Source organism: Arachis stenosperma, chromosome 9, assembly GCF_014773155.1.
Source record: "Arachis stenosperma cultivar V10309 chromosome 9, arast.V10309.gnm1.PFL2, whole genome shotgun sequence".
Lineage (NCBI taxonomy): Eukaryota > Viridiplantae > Streptophyta > Magnoliopsida > Fabales > Fabaceae > Arachis > Arachis stenosperma.
Genome location: NC_080385.1, coordinates 157,873,094 through 157,891,104, shown reverse-complemented (window position 1 = coordinate 157,891,104; position 18,011 = coordinate 157,873,094). Strand labels below are relative to the sequence as shown.

Below are 18,011 nucleotides of genomic sequence, written 5' to 3'. Positions count from 1 at the left end.
TACAAATGTGACACATATAATTAATCAAAATTAAAAATAATTAAATACGAGGGGAGGGTATGAAGCAGACAGTGCTGAAAAAAGTGGTGTTCCAATTGAGTTGTTTGATGGTAGGAACATTTAATAACATTGAATTTTATTAAATTTTGACACATGAAATGCACCTACCAAAACCCCATTGCTATTGCCATATTCTCTTGCCTCCATAGCTTTAAATACAACCATTCTGAATTCATATTTATTACTCACCAACATTCACATATCATAATACCCTTAACCCCCTTTATTTTTCTTTCTTTCTTTCATTCAGAAACAAGGGGAAAAAAAGAGATCTAAATGAGAAAGAAAGCACTAATGAAACTGCCACTATCTCTATTCAAAACCAAAGAGGAACCGCCACAAAGAAGAAAGCATCATCATCATCATGATGTTCTTCCATGGCAGAACTTGTTTCCATCTTGCGGCGGAAACTACCCGAAGACACTCTCTTTTCGCGGCGGAGACGGCGGGGATTTCTTCAAGACGGTGAACTCTGTGTTCTTGGATCCTGCAGCTACAACCATTGAAGCAAGCATGACCGAGACACCATCAGCAGAATCATGGTTTTCATCGGAGTCGGCAAGCGCGGTGAGCTTGTCAACGGAGTCAGAGGAGTACGACGGCGAGTCTCTGGAGATGGTGGTGCGCGGCGTGAAGAGATCGGAGAGGCTGTTGTTCGAGGCAGGGGAGACAAAAACAAGCTCCATTTTGGAGATGGCGAAAGCAAGTAGTAGCTTGCCGTTCAAGGAAAGTGTGGTTGTGGCTATGGAGTCTGAAGATCCGTACAGTGATTTCAAGAGGTCAATGGAGGAGATGGTTGAGTGTCATGGAGTGAAGGATGATTGGGAGGGTTTGGAAGAGCTTCTTTGTTGGTATCTCAAGGTTAATGGTAAGAACAACCATGGATTCATTGTTGCTGCTTTTGTGGATTTGATTATTACCATTGCTGCTTCTGCTTCTGCTTCTGTTGCTGCAGCTTCTTCTAATAACAACTCAACTTCTTCTTCTTCTTCTTCCTCTTCTTCTTCTTCTTCATCTTCTGATTCAACAACTACTACTACTTATTCTTCTGCTGTTTCTTCTTTTCCTTCTTCTCCCTTGTGTTTATCTCAGGGACACAACAATGACATTGTTCATCATAAACACCATCATAATGATACTGCTACTACTAGTTAGTTAGTTAGTTAGTTGTAATGATAATAATAATGTAAGTGTAGTTTAGTTTAGTTTCATTTTATTTCATTCTCAACCTCTTGTGAATATATGTAGTGCAGATTAATTACAAAGAAATTTAGTGAGAATTAAATTTTTCAGAATCGTTTTTCCTTTTCATTTTGAAAAAAACTAAGTAGAAATATAAGTTTAGGAGAAAACTCAGTTGATAGTTAAAAATTGTTAGATCACTATTTAGTTAAACCTGCCAAATCATGTAAGTAAAATATGAAGTATCAATATTATTTTAAAACTTGTCTTAATCCACACACCTCACTGTCGCTCAATTATGAAGATATTAAATGTAAGATCATTGTTAAGAGTAATTAATAATGAGATTATTCAAATGTGGTTTTTAAATCTATTTATCTCAATTCTATTGTAAAAGCAAAATGCATTCCATAATTATAGATTCAAAATGTGATAGCAGTCGGTTCAACTGTTCAAGAACATCTCTCTCTTTCTTTTCTTTTTTTTTTTCCCTTAAGAAAAGGTTGCTATAGCAAAGGGTGTTAATTCAACACCCTTACTGCTATTGGTACATTAATTTGCATAACAATTTCAATGTGTTAGAATACTGTTAAAAACAATTTATTTTCATTTAAACTAAGTTTTGTTTTTCCTTCTTTGTAATATTGAACTAAATATTTTGATTTGATGCTACTAGCATGTTAGTATGTCCAGTGGACGGAAGCTTCTTCAGTGTTTCCTGGGTATGAGAAGGTACGATGGAGATGGGTCAGGATAATGGGCCCATCAGGCCTGTGGGGTTTCAAAATGGTCCATCTCATCTCAGAATTGGGTTAGTTGGTTTGAGACATAAGCCCATTTCCCAACTTGGATAGCTCAGCCTGTTGGTTTGTTTTCTTGGGCCATACTTAAAATCAAGGTTCTCGGCCCCATTTATGTTCTGACATTTCAGGCCAAATATTTGGGCTTGAAATATTTCCGTTAAATAACTAGCTTATTCCCAATTGGGCTTATACCTATGGTACTGCACTACTGCTGTTCTCCATTATTAATCAAAGAAAAAAGAATGTCCAAAAAAAAAGAAAAAAGGAAAAAGAAATCCCACAACCAAAAACTCAAACAAGTAAAAAAAAATCATAACAATTACACTTTAATTAATAATAATTATGGTTAGTTGAGTGGTCAACTCACTTGTTCATTTAAACAAGTGTCGAAATTCGAATCCCGCCTTGTGCATGTAGCAATCCATGCATTGGCTAGTGGCAAACCCTTAAATAAAACTCGAATCTGCGACGAATTAATCATTAACCTGTCGGACTAAAAGATACCGTAGACAACCAATAGATTAATTTGAATTATGTATCTAGAAATAATGAGGTTCGCTGCATTTGTATTTTGGAATTAAAAGGGTTATTCTCCACAAATCACAAGTTGAAACTATTTTAAATATGTGTCACTTTCAAACATAAACAGCCAAAGATCATATATTATTTATTTATAAAAAAAATGTTTAATTCTATTGCCAATACATTACATCACTCTACTTTTTTCCTTATTACTCGTGTATTTTTATAGAGATGTTGCTTACTATTAATTGCATTTTTTCGTTACTAAAGTATAACTCGATTGAATAAGAACTAATGTGCGTTTTGTAACCAACTTTGTTGTAAGCATCTATTTAATTTTTAGGTAATTCTTCGTTTGTTAGTTTGAATTATGATGGAGGGATCAAAACTCATTACCAAAATTGAAGCCATGATTGATTTGTACTGCGAAAGTACTTTTAATTTTAGGAATGAAGTGATTGATTATTACCACTTATTAGAGTTTCATTTGGATTCTTCAAAGCTGTACTCGCATTTGCTTTAGTTGTTGTATAGAGTAGAGCAGAATAGACTAACGCATTTGGTTTCCGAAAACACATGGCTTCTTCTATAAAGTTAGAGATACGAATCGAACCACATTGTATATAAAGTCACAAACACATGGACATGGCTATTGCCCAAGACGCAATTCTAAACATAATATGATGCTCATATGGTAATTTTAAATTTTTAATGGCTCTATACGTAACTATATTATATCATATATAAACTCCAATTTTATGATTTGTAAAATAAATCGATTTTTTTTTTCTTTTTAGGGCTAATAGGGTGTGAGTCCACAACTTTGTGTGTGCGTGCGTTTTTTTTTTATTGTCTATCAAATTATTGGATTTTGATTTTTTAAATTTTGAATTTTATTTTAGAAATAAATATAATCTCTCACCATTTATTTTATAGGTGAGATAAAAAAAATATAAGAGGGAAATCATTCAAAAATAAAAAATTATACTTTATTCTCTAAAATAAAAATTTAAAATAAAAAAAACTAAATTTTAAATTATTATACTATGAAGCTTCTGAAAATATATAAGAGACAATCTTAAGGTTAATATATTTTATTATTTTTTATCAGTATTTTAAGTCATTAATAAAATTTATTTAGTTTAACAATTTAACAACGTATTTTTAGATATTATTGACTAATTAATGATATTTCTCAATACATAAAAAAATTTTTATTTATAAAAAAAAATATAATTATTTCTCCCAAAACGATTTTCCAGCTTTAATTTCGGAAATATGATCTTTTTTTTTATTTACAGCAAGTTCGCCCTCCCCCCTCTCGGGCGAACCCTACGCTGAGTTCGGAGATAAAAGCAAGCCTATGGGAGATCAAGCAGTCACAACTTCTCTAATTTCTTCTTCTTCACTATTAACGTTATCGCTACAATGTCTGGAAATTCATTGTTATCCACCCATTATGACGGTAAAATAGTGTATGATGAGGAAGGTTCAATTGCCTTTAGATTGGGCCAGTTGATAATTACATATATGACAGCGGAAGTCAACATCAGTTTAACAGCTTTGAAAAGTTTGATATTGCATGTCCTCGAACAGCAGGAATCTAAAAAGTTGAAAAAAATTTACTATAGATTTCCGACCGAGTTAGATGGCAATTTGTTTTATAAAAGGTATGTTATAGTTGTGTAGTCTTTGTCTCAGTTACTAATATAAAAGGTATGTTATAGTTGTGATAGATATTCTATTATTTTGAATTAGGTACCGGTTGCGTGACGACAAGGACGTACGGCTTATAAGGTCGTGGCACAGCCGATGGACCAATATTCATCTGTTGGAGTTATACGTATTTTTTGTTGAATTTGGTGGCCGAGGATCATCTACATATATTGTCGATGAGAGTTCGACGGGTGGCATTGTTAGACGAACTATCAGAAGAACAATGGTGTATCTGAATATGCCACCTGAGGGTAGTCAGGAGGGGTCTAATGTTGAAGTTTGTAATGTTGACTTAATGGATGACAGTCTTGAAAGCCATGACGGTTCTGCTATCAGAGATCCGATGATGGAGAAGTATGAAGTTAACCACGATGATGCAGATGATGCTGACGAAGAACCACCCGAAATCCCTGATGATGGTGAGGAGAAAGAGGAGATGAACTACTACGGTGACACACAGATTGCTCTGACACAGCCTGTCATTTCTCACCATATGACCGGCCGGATCATTTCACTAGGTTGAATCTCGATGCAATGACTTCGGATTGGTCGTTTACCCAAGGAGGTCCTAAAGAAGACCCAAGCAACGAGTTTGAGGTTGGACAACAATTTGAGAGCAAGGAAGAAGTCATGTTGGCAGTTAAGCAGTACAGCATCAGGAGGACTATGGAGTACAAAATAGTAGAGAGTGACCATTGGAGGTATGATGCAAGATGTGTCCAATTCGGATCTGGTTGTAATTGGAGCATACTTATATCATATCGCTCGTCTGTGGCATTGTCCGGCTGATACTGAATCCACCTACACAACCAACAACCATAATAGCAAACTCTTTATTATTAATAAACAACTTAATAATGAGTTGAATAACTTTGGTTAGTGTTTTTAATACCTCTCGACCAGGGAAAAGCGACGAGCATCAAACCCATCAGGCCGTACTAACAGAATACGGTGGTAGGCCCAAGAAAGCATCAAGTTGACGCATCCTCGCAAGTTGCGCTGACTATACTCTGTGACCCGGCACATCTGGTGGTAAAGTCATGCCAGTACAGTTGAACCCCACGACAACTGGCGACATGCATCAAGGTCCTCCAGCAGGGGAAGCCACCTGATATGCACCCGAGAGTCAGATGCATCGGGGAAGAGGATACCGCCTATCAACTGCATGATGTATCCTCTCGTATACCTCATCAGCCGCTCCTCTGTGGCATCCTGCTCTAGCTCTCCACAAACCGTATTGTGGAACCAAATGAGCTTGACAATCCACTTCGTCTGTGACTGTCTGTCCTCTGGGCCAGAAACAATACCCAGTATCTGCTCACATAACTCCCTAATGGTCCGTCCCTGATGGTGCTGCTCCCACACACCAATGCATCCCCTCACAGGATCACCATCAATCTTAAGTCCCAACTGATATGCTACGTCCTGCAGGGTGATGGTCATCTCCCCGCACGATAAATGAAATGTATAGGACTCAGGCCTCCACCTCTCTATCAATGCTGAGACGAGCGACCAATCATGCTCAAACTCCACCATGTATGCGACGTACTCAAACCCGACTCGTCTCAGATATGGCCTAATTTGCTCCGGCGGCCGTATCATCAAGTTCCGTCTGGTGCGCAAGATCCGAGACGCCTACCAAACGGAAAAAAAAAAATAATAAAGAACGGTACCTTGAATAAATACAATAGCAAGTTCACATTTTCTTTAATATAATAAAATAAAAAAAGAGTTAAAAAATCATACCACTTGATCAAGCCTCCCAGCGATGTTCTTAACCTGATCCAATCTATACATCTCATGCTCATAACCCAATAACTACTGCTCCATTGAAACACAATCTACTAATAAAATCACATACTAGATTATTATAAAATAAACTAAATGAAAATTGACTTATAAACCTATTCATTTTAAGCTTACCCTACTTAACTGATATCATCATGTAAGTAATTAATTTATAACTAACTCAACCTTAAATTTTATTGCTCACGTCATTACCTTCTAACTCACAACACAATGTTATACCTCTACCTAAATTATCTAATAACACACTTTCCTATATTCTTTAATATAATTATAGATAGCCACTATACTAAAAAATGGTGACATAAAATAATATACCTAGCATAACAATACTAAAAAGTACGTCTACCTGACTAACATGTAAATAATAAATCTGTTATTCTAACTAACAAACGATCTATACCTAACAACTTTATCTAACATGTAAACAGTAAATCAAGTTAACATAAAAACACAGACTATTATTTACTAACTTGGAACTCAGACAGCCATCCACAATAAACTTTACAGATATCGAAAAGACAGAAAAAAAAACAGAGAAATGCGGCGAACTATATAATTTATATAGAGTTTGTCGGGAGTGCGGCGAACTCTATATAAATTATAGAGTTCTCTGAGGGGACGACGAACTTACTGTAAATCCAAAAAACAAAAATCGTATTTTTGAAATTAAAACTGGAAAATCATTTTAGAGGAAATAATTATTTTTTTATTTTATAAATGAAAAAAATTCCATAAAAAGAAGCATATGAATCAAATTTAAATTGAAATTTTCGAGAATAAAATATAAATAGAAAGTCATGATAAAAAAAATCTAATAAGCATAATTACCGAAAATATGATTCTCATATTGACTCTTATTATTCACAATTTATTTTGTATGATATTTATTTGTACCTATGTAATCATTTTGTAATTTATTTTAACTCAGTCTATTTCTTTTCCCACGTTATGATTAAAAGAAAAATTTTTTTTCACCTTCCATTAGACCAGTATTACCATTTATGTCATTTCATAGATTATGTATTGTACAGATAGATATAGATAGAAGACAAAGAAAGAATATTTTATTTTATTAAATAATTAAGGTTGACGTCACTCACTACCACTACATCTATGCTTAATTCTCCAATAAACAAAGGTAAATATTTTTCATATCTCGTATCTCTGTTTTTTGGAAAGAGATAGCTTTTTAATAAATTACAAATCAATCCCCCAAACATACTCTTTTTTTTTTTTTTTTCCCGATCCTTTGTCTATGGTTGCTCCTTTTCTTGACCGTCAAAGAAAAGAAACCAATTAAGGAAGGAAAATGAAAATCCTAAGGAAGGGAGTTTGCATTATATTTTTGAGTTCACTCTTTGCATCAAGAAATTAACTTGTCAAAATTGCAAACTTGTGCATTCGTATCTAACCCAAAGTCTTCTTAATCTTTTTTCACACCTATTCAAAGTGATGAATAAAAAAACAGGTAAAGTTTTTATCTTTTTTAGTCCTTTTTTTTTCTCTTTGAAAAGGCAAGGTGGGGGAGTACTGAGAATAAAGAACCTACAAAAGTTTCGCAAGGAATCTTAATCCACACATGATTTGTAAAAAATAGAGACAAGGAGAAAAGTTAATGAGCAATAATAAAAAAGAAGCAGCTAATTTTGATGAAGAAGAAAGAAATAAAGAAGAGTTGGCTTCACTTGAGCAATTTGGATAAGTGTCTATAAATGTTTTTCCTTCTCAGCAGATTTCCTCTTAGATTTGATTTGATGAGAGATTATATGTAATAGCCGCAATGTGGCAGGAAATACTAGCAAGCAAGTAAGGCAAGGAATGTAAGTAGCTGAGAGACTCTGCAAGGGAGAAAGAATTAGCAAAACCCAAAGGAAACAAGAAGCTCTACCACTCCATTATTTTTTCTTCCATTCAAATACACACACAAAAAATAAAAACAAAACCCCTGTCCCCTGTTACTAAAGTAACTTAATTTTTTCAGTTTAGAATTAGAATAATTACTATTACTATTACTATTACTGTGTTTGTGTTTGAGACAGAGAGAGAGAAAGAAACCATTATTATAATAATTATTATTAGAATGTTGTGGTTTAGTATTAGAATTAGTAATATAAAAAGGCATTCACAAAATCCTAAGCAGTAGTTGGTAGTGCATTGAAGGGGAAGATATCTGAAGAAAGGGAAGCACTTTACAGAAGGAACAAAAAAGACAGAGAGAGAGAGAGAGAGAGAGAGACATAAACCCCAAAACCCCATTGCCTTCTCCTCTCTGCTGTGATTTCAAAGGATGATTCTTCATATCAGCTCCATTCTGTTAATGTGGCTTCTGCTAAGTTCATTCTCTCCTCCAATCAAAGCTACCTTCAACCTCACCTTGCCCCACCAACACCCTTACCCTGAAGCTGTGGTTCATCAAGTTCAAAGGTAAGCCCTTTCTCAATTCAACCCCAACACATAAACATTGCCATTGTTATTGTTATGCTAGCTAAACCAAAGCCCCATTTATAAAAACTTCATCTTTAGCTGCTTTCTCGAAATCCCAACACTAAAAGATTCAACTTTATAACATCTGGTGCATGGAATTCAATCCTCGCATTTTGCAGGAAAATCAATGCTTCACTTTCAAGAAGGGAGCTTCTCTCGAAAGACCAATCCTCCGCCTGTCTCACCGGAAACCCCGTCGACGACTGTTGGCGGTGCGACCCAAACTGGTCAGCAAACCGGCAGAAGCTCGCCGACTGTGGCATCGGCTTCGGACGCGACGCAATGGGCGGAAAAGGCGGCCAGATCTACGTAGTAACCGACTCCTCCGACAGGGACCCGGCGAACCCCGTTCCCGGAACCCTCCGTCACGCGGTGATCCAAGACGTGCCACTCTGGATCGTTTTCTCCGGCGACATGACCATAGTCCTAAAACATGAACTAATCTTCAACAGCTACAAGACGGTGGACGGTCGCGGCGCCAACGTCCACGTGACCGGCCACGGCTGCATCACGCTCCAATACATCTCGAACGTGATCATCCACAACATCCACGTCCACCATTGCAAGCCTTCCGGCAACACCAACATAAGAGCCTCTCCGACACACGTGGGGTGGAGGGGAGTCTCCGACGGCGACGGAATCTCCATCTTCGGGTCACGCAAGATCTGGATCGACCATTGCTCTCTCTCGTACTGTACGGACGGATTAATCGATGCCATAATGGGGTCGACGGGGATCACAATTTCAAACAACCATTTCGCGCACCACGACGAGGTGATGCTGTTGGGGCATAACGACAAGTACTTGCCGGATAAAGGAATGCAGGTCACCATCGCTTTCAACCACTTCGGTGAAGGTTTGGTTCAGAGAATGCCACGGTGCAGATTGGGATATATTCATGTTGTTAACAATGATTTCACTCAGTGGGAGATGTATGCAATCGGCGGCAGCGCTAACCCCACCATTAACAGCCAGGGTAACCGTTACACTGCTCCCGCCGATCCTAACGCCAAGGAGGTACTGTTTCTTTAAAGTTTTAATTTTTAGGGTTTTTTTTTAATTGCTGTCCTTTCTCGGGAATGAGAAATTATTGATTCAAGTCTCATTGTGCACACGCGCATGGGTGGCGCGTATAATCACGCGGGTCCATTAATGGTTCAGGTGACGAAGCGCGTGGACACGAATGAGGGGGAATGGAGCGATTGGAATTGGAGGACGGACGGGGACATAATGGTAAATGGAGCATTCTTTGTGCCATCTGGTGGTGGCATGAGTGCTCAGTATGCAGAGGCATCAAGCGTGCAACCCAAATCCGCCGTGCAAATCGACCAGCTTACCATGTATTCCGGCGTCTTCGGTGATCCACGGTACTCTCTCTCCCTCACTAACGGACATTACCTGTCTTCATAACTGTCCCTAGCTAGTAATAATGGAAAAAGGTCATTTTCGTCTTTTCAGTATCATCATTATCATTATTGTTGTCATAATTAACAGCTATGTCGAATATTGTTATATATATATACACTCACTTTTGATGCTTCTTTCTATACAATACTACCTGGTTTTATGCTACAAAGTAGTGTGACATGGGTTAGGAGAACCAAGATCGGGATTACCAACATTAATTATAGTTAAAACACTAATTAGTAGAAAAATGGAGGGGAAAAACCGAAAAAGTTAGTATCTTTAGTAGCGAATGCACGTGATGATGATAGTAAAGGGTCATTGGACATTGGGAATCTATCTCTTCTATAGGGACTAGCTTATGGGCAGTGACCTTGGTTACAGTTCATTTGTCTTCATTATTCATTCAACCTTTTTTTATAGAAAGTTCTGCTAAAGTTAAGGCATGCATGACCATCATCACTTTGTAAATCTTTTTTTTCCCTTTTACATGATATTTTCACTTGGGTTGTTATTGAGCTCTTTAGTTATTAATTATATCCAACAAATCAAGTGTTTAGGGGAACATAATAGATGTAGAAAGAGGGAAAAGGCCAAAAAGGACTGGAGTGTCTGGATCATAGCATGTGTGTATGAACAGGGTTGTAGTATAGCCGTATGGGTTGAAAACTGGGTTTCAGGGGTATTATGGGAAGATGGCTAAAAACTTATTCCTTTTTGTCTATCTGCTTTCCAGCAAGTAGAAGTGGGGCCTTGAATTGTATAATATATGTTCTTTATTTTTAGGCTCTTTTGGGGCCCATTTCTGATTAGACACTAACTAGTCATAAAATAAAAGTAGCCAATGGCATGGCAATGGCAATGTCACCCATTCTTAACCTTTTTCTTTATTGCTATTCAGTCCCTACACTTCTTAGTAAATGTAGTTTTGCATACTAAATTCACATTTCTTAGTGTTTATGAATTTCTGTCTAGGCAATTAGCAAATGGGACCTATATGCCAAGGAAATTGCTACATCTTTAAACAGAGAGATTACAATGACCCTTCATCTAAATTGGATTGTGAAGATTTATGGCTTTTGTTTTTTGCATGACTATCATTGGCCATTACACTGACAAATCATTGCTGCTTATTTAATGCTAACTACCTCTTAAGAATTATGTAAAGCCAACAAAATTAGGAATTTGTTTCATCCATTCTATACTTTATTGATTGATTGTTAAGTGACCTCCCGTTTTATCAAAATTTCAAACTACTCCCATAATTAATTTATTTCATAATTGACTTTGGTTTGCCTAAATTTGTTGAATCTAGTCATGCATGCTTATTTCTATCTCACAAATGCACCTTATCTACTCTTCCTTTTTCATGAATGTGCTTTGTCTCATTATTCTCACACGGGTTACACTGCATTATAAAAAGGAACATCTTTTCCTACGTATGATCCACTCACTATTTTCCTTTTAATTAACCTTAATTTAAGGAGGCAGATATTAAGCATTGAAAATCTTCAAAAAGGTTAATAATATCATATCTCTGAGGTGTTCATGACTAGATTAATTAATTATATTCAAATTAGGATGTATTTGCCTTTATTAATCCTTTACTTCAAGTTGAAGCCAAAAACACACATTCACACAATATATGAAATATGATTGATGATTCCATGTAGTGAAGGGTCTAAACAAGATATGACCTAATAATACATAATGTAGCAGCCTAGAGTCTAAACAAAACAAGATAATATATATTTGTCTATGCCTTTTCTTCAAGTTGAAGCCAATGGCATATCTTCTATCTTTTATTTGCTGTTCTTTGATCACTGCTTTCATCATTATTGGTTATATTTTCTTTGTCTATCAATTCAGAGTTTCAAACCAAAAGAAATGTACTTTTCCTTCCTTCCTTTTTGAGTGCTTATGTTATGAGTAAATTATTGACACAGGGACAATGGGGACCTATTTCCCGGTTACACCGGAGGTGGGACCGTGACGAGCGCCACCAACAAGGGTGGAAGCAGTGGTGGGTCCAGCGGTGGCGATGGTGGGGACTTCTTCGGGATGATATTCGGCGGTGGTAGCAGCCAAGCAGCACCACCACCCTCATCAATTCTTGTATTTGTTTCAACATTTTTGTCCCTTTTAATTATTTTCATTTTGGACACTACCACCAACCATGCTATTTTATTATCATTATTATGATCATTATCAAAATACAATCAATTGGAGGTGGGGAAAGGGATTCCTTTTATACAATCAAAAAGGATAGAAGGAAAAAAAAAATATAGATTATAGTTGCTACAAATTTCTCTTTATTTTTAAAATCAAGAATGTCATTTAGTTTGTGTTCACACAGCTCTTAGAAACACGATTAAAGTTGTATGTATAATTCCATTCCCAATTGTGTAAATCCAAATCCTTCTAATTTAAATGCAATTGGTCATCGCTTGCATATCTCTTTGTTTTTTTTTCTAATGATCATAAATATTTTAGAAACTTTGGCTGACCCTATACACTTAAATGTAATGTAACATAGATGAATAAAGCAATATCAATAACTACCAAATAATTTTGTATATCCTAAGGTGATAAGGTCCACAGGGATCCATGAACTAAATGGTTGTCATTGTCTAGAACCAAAAGGGAACCTTGCCATGACTCTATTATTTGTATCAAGTCAATATTATTTTCATGCCTAATAATTATCCACAATTAGTCACGAATAATAATATTAACGTAATTTGCGTCATTGTCATGGCTACCATCCATTGTCAACATTACTCTTTAATTCTTTAATATTATTATTATTATGAATAATAATGCACAATATGTTGAAAGTAGTATTCTCAATAATTGTAATCATGCAGCTGATTTATTCTAACATATATATATATATATATATATACACATAATGGGGTCCTTAGCCCTAACCCTTTTTCATTCTACCTTAATATTTATCACTTAAAGCTGTACTCAAACCTGAAACAAGTGGTATGATGCATAGTTATGAAATCAGTGCAACAAATTTGAGTAGTTGCAAGGCAGTGTAATGAAATTCTCGTACCATTTGATTGGGTCTTTGGAGTTTGGAGGATCCACTTCAATCCCATGGGAAAATTTATATCAAATTGACCTATTCCCAAGTTGATCTGAAAACAGTGGAAGAGGAAAAGCAATGATAAAAGACAAGATAGGATATGAGTGGTTGAAGCGGCATTTTTCCTCATGGCATGTCAACTTCAGATCCCTCTCTTTATTTAATTTTAGAGTACTTTTTTTTTCCTTTTTATTTCTTATCTATGTAATAATAATAATAATGGAATGCTTAACATGGCTTGTCTCCATATAACAAAGACTTTGTCAAAAACCGTCCAATTGGAGAAAATCTTCTTTCTATATATTCATGTGTCTCGGATAAAACATCTTAATTCGAACTAACTCTTTTTCTTTCCTTTTCTTTCCCCTCAAAATAATTAAAAAGAATTGTTCTCATGATTTTATAATAATAGAGTGGGTTAGAGATACTATTATTAATAATGAAGTAGCTATCTATGCTTTGAATTCCACATATATATAATTTGTTTGGATCATAGTATGCAACCAAGGATTGGTCCAGTCACCTTTAAGAAAGAAATGTTTCTATTACTCATATGACAATTTCTCAATTTTGTTACTATATATGATCAAGTGTGACCATAATTTTGAGTTATTATGTCAATGAAGTGATAAGTTTCTCATTAAAAATATACCCAAAATATGATCCTATTCCGTCATCAAAATAAGTAGCTGGACATATAATAAAATATTTGTAAGGGAAATTTAAATAATAATAATAAAAAAACATATAAAGAAATAGTAGAAACTATGGGGGAGGAAGAGACAAATAGACGGTGTAGGGGAAGAGACAAACAGACGCTTACACCTAACGATGTCAAATTTGATAAAATATTCTTCAAATTGTTTCGGGAAAAAGTGTGTAAACTTTGGGTTTGAGGAATGAGTTTAGTTGTAAATAATTTTGATTGTATCATTGAATTTTATATACACAAATTCATCGAAATATAAGTACAACAAAATAAAAAATGCTTGTGTTGCCTAACAACTAGGGTTGAGCTTTAATTTCACACACTTTTTGATAGTATTAGTGTGGCTTTTTCAACAAGCCTTGAATGAAGAAAAGCTGTTAAAAAGTTATGTAAACGGATGGATAAAAAAAAAGAGCAAAGAATTGAGCATAGCATAACCCAACAAGAACAAAAGTTTACCGCACTTCTTTTGTTTAGCTCTTTACCTTAAAGAAGACAAACTTTATGTTTCTGAATTCTGATAAAAGGATTCCTTCTGCAGCATTGATGAAAAACATTTACCAGTGTTAGTAATGGTTGTGGGACCCAACATAACTTTTGCAAATCTAATACTATTGTTTCATCAGATGACACATTTTGTCTTTGGTATTGTGATTCTCATTATAATGCTCTTGATGGTTGGGGTTGGACAGAATCTGCTTACATAATGGGTGTTCTGTTTCTTAAGTTCAGGGGATTGTAAAACAAATTTCAGACTAAGAACCATTTCTAAAACTAAAACAACACAATTGATTGTACAAGTGTGTAAAAGAGCAACGAAAGATAACAGGTTTGTATTTACAATTAAGACTTCGACAAAGGATTATAATGAATGAAGCAAAGAGCAAAGAGGAACGTATTCAAAGGAAAACCGTGTGACCCTTGTTCAGTAAGGAACAGGGCTCGCAAGCTTGTTAATTTGCACATCTTGTTCACCACCCCTTTTGTAATTAAAAATAAAATTAGAAGTTCTTCCACTCTAACCTCCAACCTCCAACTATGCAACGGTTTTCGGCACAACAACGTGTTAAAAAGAAGAGTTGCAGCACCAATACATGAATTAACCAATCACGGCTTGCGCAGCCACTGCTTCCAGTTGCTTCCATGTTAACTCCCGCTTCTCCTCCTGTTCTCTTGCCCCGGCTTCCTTCTCCAAGTACCGCCTTTGACATTCTTCGAAGAGTTCGGTGTCCATCTCCATAAACATTTTCCTCACGTTCACTGTTAGTCCATGCACTGCTTGGTTCCAGTGACTTTGCATGTTCCTTTCCAATGCCTCAAAGATTATTGGTAATATCACGCTTCGATTCTGAGCTACTAAACTTATAATGTGTTCATTGTTCCATAAGTAAAGTGCTCGTTCAGCAATCTGCCAAGTATACAACAACAATTTTCAGAGACATGTCTAATCACTCAAATAGCAAATAACCTTGTATTTTCTCTGCTACAGTCAAATACTGGAATTTTTCATTAGTTAAACAGTGATGATATTATAATAACTTAGAAATAACATAACACTGTAATGCATAACTAATAAAAATAAAAAACAAGGCCCTAAACTAACGATTGTTGTTAATCACAGCCAGGCCAATTCATTGAAAGAAAAAATTGTAACCAACTAAAGCCAAACTAAGGGATCATATAGCTTACTATTTCCCCATAGAGAAAAACAAATGCAAAATTATCCATATTGCAGATCACATAAGATACTGAAATGTAATGGATAATTCATAGATTCAAGTAATAAGAGACTTAACAGCAGGTCAACAAAAATTCTCCAGACATACTGAATATAACATTAGCAACAAAAATGTTCAACCTAGTCCAAAAGTCAACAATGATATAACCCAAAAAGAAACTAATAAACAAAGGAAAATCTGAGTCAATGCGTGTACTATTTCTTGATCTCTATCATGCAATGATAACGACCATAAGCTAGTGTATATGTGCCCCTATTTGAGGTTTGAAAATATAAATATCACACATTTAGAGAGATAATACAGTTTCATCAGTTTATACACTTTAGTGTGACTCAATTGGGTTGGAAGTTGGAACAGATCAACAGAACCAAAAACATTATCTTTCCAAGCTTATGTGAAACCTCTCCCTCTTTCCATAGACTACCCTCAACTCCTTCTGGCATCAACTATTCTTTTATGCCATAAACCAGTGACTATTATTGCATATCAACTTATTCATTTGCTAGGATTGTTTATATAAGTTAACAAAAATCCAACAAAAGTTACATAAAAATATGATAGCAGGCAATAATCCAACATCCAAATAGTTCTCAGCTAAAAAAGAATATCCTATCCAAAAATGCAGAATACAAATGTATGTATGCAATGAGAACATCAACATTATCCTATTTCACAGTAGGTGCATCATATACCATAAAAATAAGTTGTAAGATGCTAACAGACCTGAAAGTGAGGACTGTTGAGGCATTGCCCAAGCTTCCTGGAAAGAGAGATCATGCATTTTTGAAACTCAGCAGGTTGAGTTGACTCCAAAACCTCTTCTAACTCTCCAAGAAAAAGAACTTCTTTCTGACAATTCGTTACTGGCCAGTACTTCAACATCCCCTTGATGACAGGTTCTGCCAACCTGTTATCTTTCTCAACAAACTGAACAATGCAATAAGCCAATTGGTTATGATATGCGTGCACCGATTTCGGCTTGTGAAGCGGTAAAAGGGCTCGAATTAGGAACAGTTTATGCTCTTCTTTCATAGGCAATGCAAAGCCATTAATGATACTCCCCAGAATCTCAAGAAGCTCAGCTATACCATTATGCCTCTGTGTTTCAAATATGAATCTATAGAACACATTGTTGATGGCTTTTCTTATAAAGGGCCTATGAACCATGAATTTTCCATATATGCGGTGAAGAATGGTTTTCAAATACTCGCGCTCACGCATGTCCTCGGAATCAAACAAGTCAAGCAACTTCAAAACAAAGATATGATCGATATAGCGCTTAGCATTCTTTATATCAGTCTCAGGTGACACAATGTACCTCAACAGAATCTCATACACAAGTTGAAGATGCGGCCAAGAAGGCTCCAAAAACGTGTCATCTTCTTCGGGATCACCGGTTTCAGTCGCCGTGTTTTCATGAGACGCCGGAGGCAAGCATCGGAAGATGTTCGCGGAAATCATCTTAACCAAATCATCTTGATTTTCGGTGAATTTGAAGGAGCCAGATTGGACGATATCAACAAGCTCATAGAGTGTTTGGCGTTTGATTTCAATAGCGGATGCGTTCTTCGATACGTCAGAGAAATCACACAAGATGCAACAAAGCTGAATTTTTCGGAGGAACAAGCTAGGGCGTTCGGAAGAAGGAACTTCCCGAAGTGGCGGAAGATGCTCGATTACGAGAGGACGGGGAAGAGGAACAGGGGAAGGAGAGGGGACAGGGTCGGAATTGGCGGCGGCGGGGGTGGCGGTGGCGGTGGCGGTTCGAGAGGCATGTTTCATAACAACTTCGTAGAATTGTTGTCCATTGGAGGAATTTTCATGGTGTCCCGATTTGGCAGATTTCTTGTGGGCGTGGGCGCGCTTGATGATCTTATTGAACATTATTTAGACAAGTTTTAAAAGGATTCAAAATCAGAACGAATTTGAGAGGGTTGCGTTGATGGGAGGAGGGAGAGAAAGGGGGGTGAGGGTGAAAAGGAGTCGCATCGAATACCAAAGATTGGAAATTTGGATTGATGGCTAGCTGTTGCTGTTTGGAAGTTGGAACTTCGAAGCCCATGCCAGATGGATTATTGGGATTAAGGTAACTCTCTCTGTTATCTTTTCTTTTTAATTATCCATTATAACTGAAATAATCACTTTACGCCATCTTGCTTTCACTATTTTAGATTGTTATTTATTCCAATTCTTAGTTCATTAATTAAGAGACATTAGGAGTAAGAGAGAATGCCAACATGTACCAAATTTGACACTAAAAAGGCATTAATAATAGAAAAATATTACTTATCCTTTAATTTTTTATTTTTAGTCAATTTTTTTATTTAAATAATATTATTTAATTAATTTAAATATCTACTATTTGTTTTAGAAAAAATAAATAAATTCTTAATTTTTAATTCAAAAATACCTAAATTTTTTATTAATTAAAAATACAAAAAAACTTTTAAAATATGACATAAATTTTTTCATCCAAAATATATAAA

General features: G+C 35.8%; 4 protein-coding genes across 4 annotated transcripts; 2 read left to right on the top strand and 2 right to left on the bottom strand.

The window, feature by feature from the left end:
* The first annotated feature begins 258 nt into the window (after nucleotides 1-258).
* On the top strand, nucleotides 259-1,215 carry LOC130950268 (transcription repressor OFP13). Its single transcript, XM_057878785.1, has one exon. It carries the CDS (start codon nucleotides 337-339, stop codon nucleotides 1,213-1,215), a length of 879 nt encoding a protein of 292 aa, XP_057734768.1. The 5' UTR covers nucleotides 259-336.
* A 4,106-nt stretch (nucleotides 1,216-5,321) lies between these two features.
* Nucleotides 5,322-6,080, bottom strand: LOC130950267 (protein MAIN-LIKE 1-like). Its single transcript, XM_057878784.1, has 2 exons — nucleotides 6,030-6,080; nucleotides 5,322-5,918 (listed from the first exon to the last, which is right to left on the bottom strand). The coding sequence occupies exons 1-2, from the start codon at nucleotides 6,078-6,080 to the stop codon at nucleotides 5,322-5,324; spliced, it is 648 nt and encodes a 215-aa protein (XP_057734767.1).
* A 2,085-nt stretch (nucleotides 6,081-8,165) lies between these two features.
* Nucleotides 8,166-12,420, top strand: LOC130949581 (probable pectate lyase 18). Its single transcript, XM_057878259.1, has 4 exons — nucleotides 8,166-8,516; nucleotides 8,696-9,593; nucleotides 9,738-9,943; nucleotides 11,927-12,420. The coding sequence occupies exons 1-4, from the start codon at nucleotides 8,380-8,382 to the stop codon at nucleotides 12,180-12,182; spliced, it is 1,497 nt and encodes a 498-aa protein (XP_057734242.1). The 5' UTR covers nucleotides 8,166-8,379; the 3' UTR covers nucleotides 12,183-12,420.
* A 2,169-nt stretch (nucleotides 12,421-14,589) lies between these two features.
* On the bottom strand, nucleotides 14,590-17,590 carry LOC130949582 (serine/threonine protein phosphatase 2A 57 kDa regulatory subunit B' beta isoform-like). The gene is made up of 2 exons (XM_057878260.1): nucleotides 16,249-17,590; nucleotides 14,590-15,194 (listed from the first exon to the last, which is right to left on the bottom strand). Exons 1-2 carry the CDS (start codon nucleotides 17,407-17,409, stop codon nucleotides 14,886-14,888), a joined length of 1,470 nt encoding a protein of 489 aa, XP_057734243.1. The 5' UTR covers nucleotides 17,410-17,590; the 3' UTR covers nucleotides 14,590-14,885.
* Between the last annotated feature and the right edge of the window lie 421 nt (nucleotides 17,591-18,011).

What these genes read in the sequence shown, in the direction of transcription:
- LOC130950268 (XM_057878785.1), top strand. Translation starts at nt 337, where the DNA reads ATGAGAAAGAAAGCACTAATGAAACTGCCACTATCTCTATTCAAAACC.
- LOC130950267 (XM_057878784.1), bottom strand. Translation starts at nt 6,080, where the DNA reads ATGTATAGATTGGATCAGGTTAAGAACATCGCTGGGAGGCTTGATCAA. An exon ending in CTGGGAGGCTTGATCAAGTG is followed by an intron (nt 5,919 to 6,029) that starts GTATGATTTTTT and finishes TCCGTTTGGTAG; the next exon opens with GCGTCTCGGATCTTGCGCAC.
- LOC130949581 (XM_057878259.1), top strand. Translation starts at nt 8,380, where the DNA reads ATGATTCTTCATATCAGCTCCATTCTGTTAATGTGGCTTCTGCTAAGT. An exon ending in GTGGTTCATCAAGTTCAAAG is followed by an intron (nt 8,517 to 8,695) that starts GTAAGCCCTTTC and finishes CGCATTTTGCAG; the next exon opens with GAAAATCAATGCTTCACTTT. An exon ending in GGCGTCTTCGGTGATCCACG is followed by an intron (nt 9,944 to 11,926) that starts GTACTCTCTCTC and finishes TTATTGACACAG; the next exon opens with GGACAATGGGGACCTATTTC.
- LOC130949582 (XM_057878260.1), bottom strand. Translation starts at nt 17,409, where the DNA reads ATGTTCAATAAGATCATCAAGCGCGCCCACGCCCACAAGAAATCTGCC. An exon ending in TCAACAGTCCTCACTTTCAG is followed by an intron (nt 15,195 to 16,248) that starts GTCTGTTAGCAT and finishes TATACTTGGCAG; the next exon opens with ATTGCTGAACGAGCACTTTA.